The sequence below is a fragment of the Octopus bimaculoides genome, chromosome 10 (assembly GCF_001194135.2).
Source record: "Octopus bimaculoides isolate UCB-OBI-ISO-001 chromosome 10, ASM119413v2, whole genome shotgun sequence".
Taxonomy (NCBI): domain Eukaryota; kingdom Metazoa; phylum Mollusca; class Cephalopoda; order Octopoda; family Octopodidae; genus Octopus; species Octopus bimaculoides.
In genome coordinates, this window is record NC_068990.1 from 30,989,516 (window position 1) to 30,991,522 (window position 2,007).

General features: G+C 39.0%; 1 protein-coding gene across 1 annotated transcript in view; it reads left to right on the plus strand.

Moving 5' to 3' along the window:
* The window catches only part of LOC106875886 (allene oxide synthase-lipoxygenase protein), a 43,796-nt gene that overhangs the window by 10,340 nt on the left and 31,449 nt on the right, over nucleotides 1-2,007 (plus strand). The window contains exon 3 of the mRNA XM_052971105.1: nucleotides 468-563. Within this exon, the coding sequence (XP_052827065.1) occupies nucleotides 468-563 (96 nt within the window). The remainder of the gene's footprint in view (nucleotides 1-467; nucleotides 564-2,007) is intronic.

Genomic DNA, 2,007 nt, shown 5'->3' on the forward strand with positions numbered 1-2,007 from the left:
CACACACACACACACACACACACACACACACACACACACACACACACACACGCACACGCATACACACACACATACACTTAAGCACAAAGACACACGTGCACACAAGCATACATGCACACAAGCATACATGCACACAAGGGTGTATGGTAATATATCTACCCAGCTACACGTCACCCTTTGCTTTTTGGAATGTATATCTTCGTACGTTGACAAATATGCATCGTTCTAAAAATAGCCTTTGAATTCTTATCATATGTGGATTCATGTTTCTATTCATCCTCAAACTAAATGCTAATGACTCACGGATAGTTGACTCCCATTTATTTATCTTTTACTCCCCTCTACCCCATCTTTCACCTGCCTCCCCTTCAGTTCCAGTGATGGATTGGATCTGTAGTCTTCGAATCAGCTTTCTGCTTTCTGGTTATGTATGCATATGTATGTATATGTATGTATATATATTTCAGATGTGTGCTCCCATTGCATTATTTATGCTGAATTCAAACGATGATTTGACACCAATTGCAATACAACTGCGACAGGACAAAGGACGAGAAAATCCTGTAAGTGTTCCTAGAATAATTTTATTTGTTTTCTTTAACAATTGCTTTTGTGTATATTTTAGTTTGAGATTCTTTCGGTTTTGTTTAAAATTCTCAGACTCAACAACCTCAACAAACCCGTTGATACCTAACTGTCAGTGCAGTGATTTTCGATATTTATCACTATTCCGATAGATCTAATGAAACAATATAAGCTTGTGCTACCATCACTTCATTGAATGGATTAAAGCTTAAGTATTTATTTACTAAATATTTGTTTCCGTCAGCAGTCTTAATCCTCACCGACATATTAGCCAATGCTATGAAACATCTTTAAACGTCAAACGACAGTGTCACTCTCTATACTGTACATCAATATTCTCATTGTCACTTTTATTCTTTTGCTTGTTTCAGCCAGAGGCTGGGGCCATGCTGGAGCGACGCCAATCAATGTTTTGGGGTCTCCTTTCGGTACTATTTTTGGTGAAGAAAGGAGTTGGACGAAGCTGCTCTTCTTTGTGCCTCCTGTCACAATGTGGGCTCATCTGGGGGTTCAGATAGAAATTTGTTCAGGTGCTTTTTGAACGTTTTCACATCTAACCCTTGCAGATCTCTTAGGTTCCTTGGGAGGATGTTAAACAGCTGTGGTCCCCTGAAACCTAAGCTGTTGCAATACTGAGTCCTTATCTGAGATGAAGAAAACTGTATCTTTGGCAGTATGCAGTGCCGTCCAGTTCGGTGGTTGGTATAGCTTTTAATAGTTGAGAGCTAGACCTTCCAGGATCTTCCATGTGTACATCACAGCATACTTTTCTTGCCTTCTCTCCAGGGAGTAGAGCTTCCGTTCTTGTAGCCTTTCTCAGTCGCATCACATCTGTTTCACAGAGTCAATCTTTGTGTAGTGGCGCTGGATTTCCTCAAGTTCTGCCACCAATCTGACGCTCTACGGTGACCACAGTGAGAAGCAGTAATCCAGACGACTGAGGACAAATGTCCACCATAGGAGAAGCAAGGGATCCTTATTTCTGGTTCTGAATAATTTAAGAATCTGTCCAGTTACTCGCTTACACAGTGTTGCCATCCTGGCAATATGCACTAGGAATGTTGCATCACTATTCATGTGAAAACCAGAAGTTTATCATTTAAGTATATATGAGCATGGTTAGATGTGCAGAGCGTGGAAAGTTTCAAGTAAATATGTGAAAAGCATAACAAATAATCGAGGAGCGAAAATACAGAGAAAATATAGTAGTTCGACTGATTATCTTTCAGCAAACAAAAGAAAAGAGGGAAAAGAAAAGAATAAGTTTCTTTTCTTTGAAGAAGAAACAGGCCGAAGCGCGAGAGCGATCCTACTTCATCACAGTTTAAAACTGATAGTTTATTACGTATATTTCTTGTTGCTGTTCTGCTTGCGTGTTTTTTTAATTTCTTCTTTATATATATATATGTATATATATATATA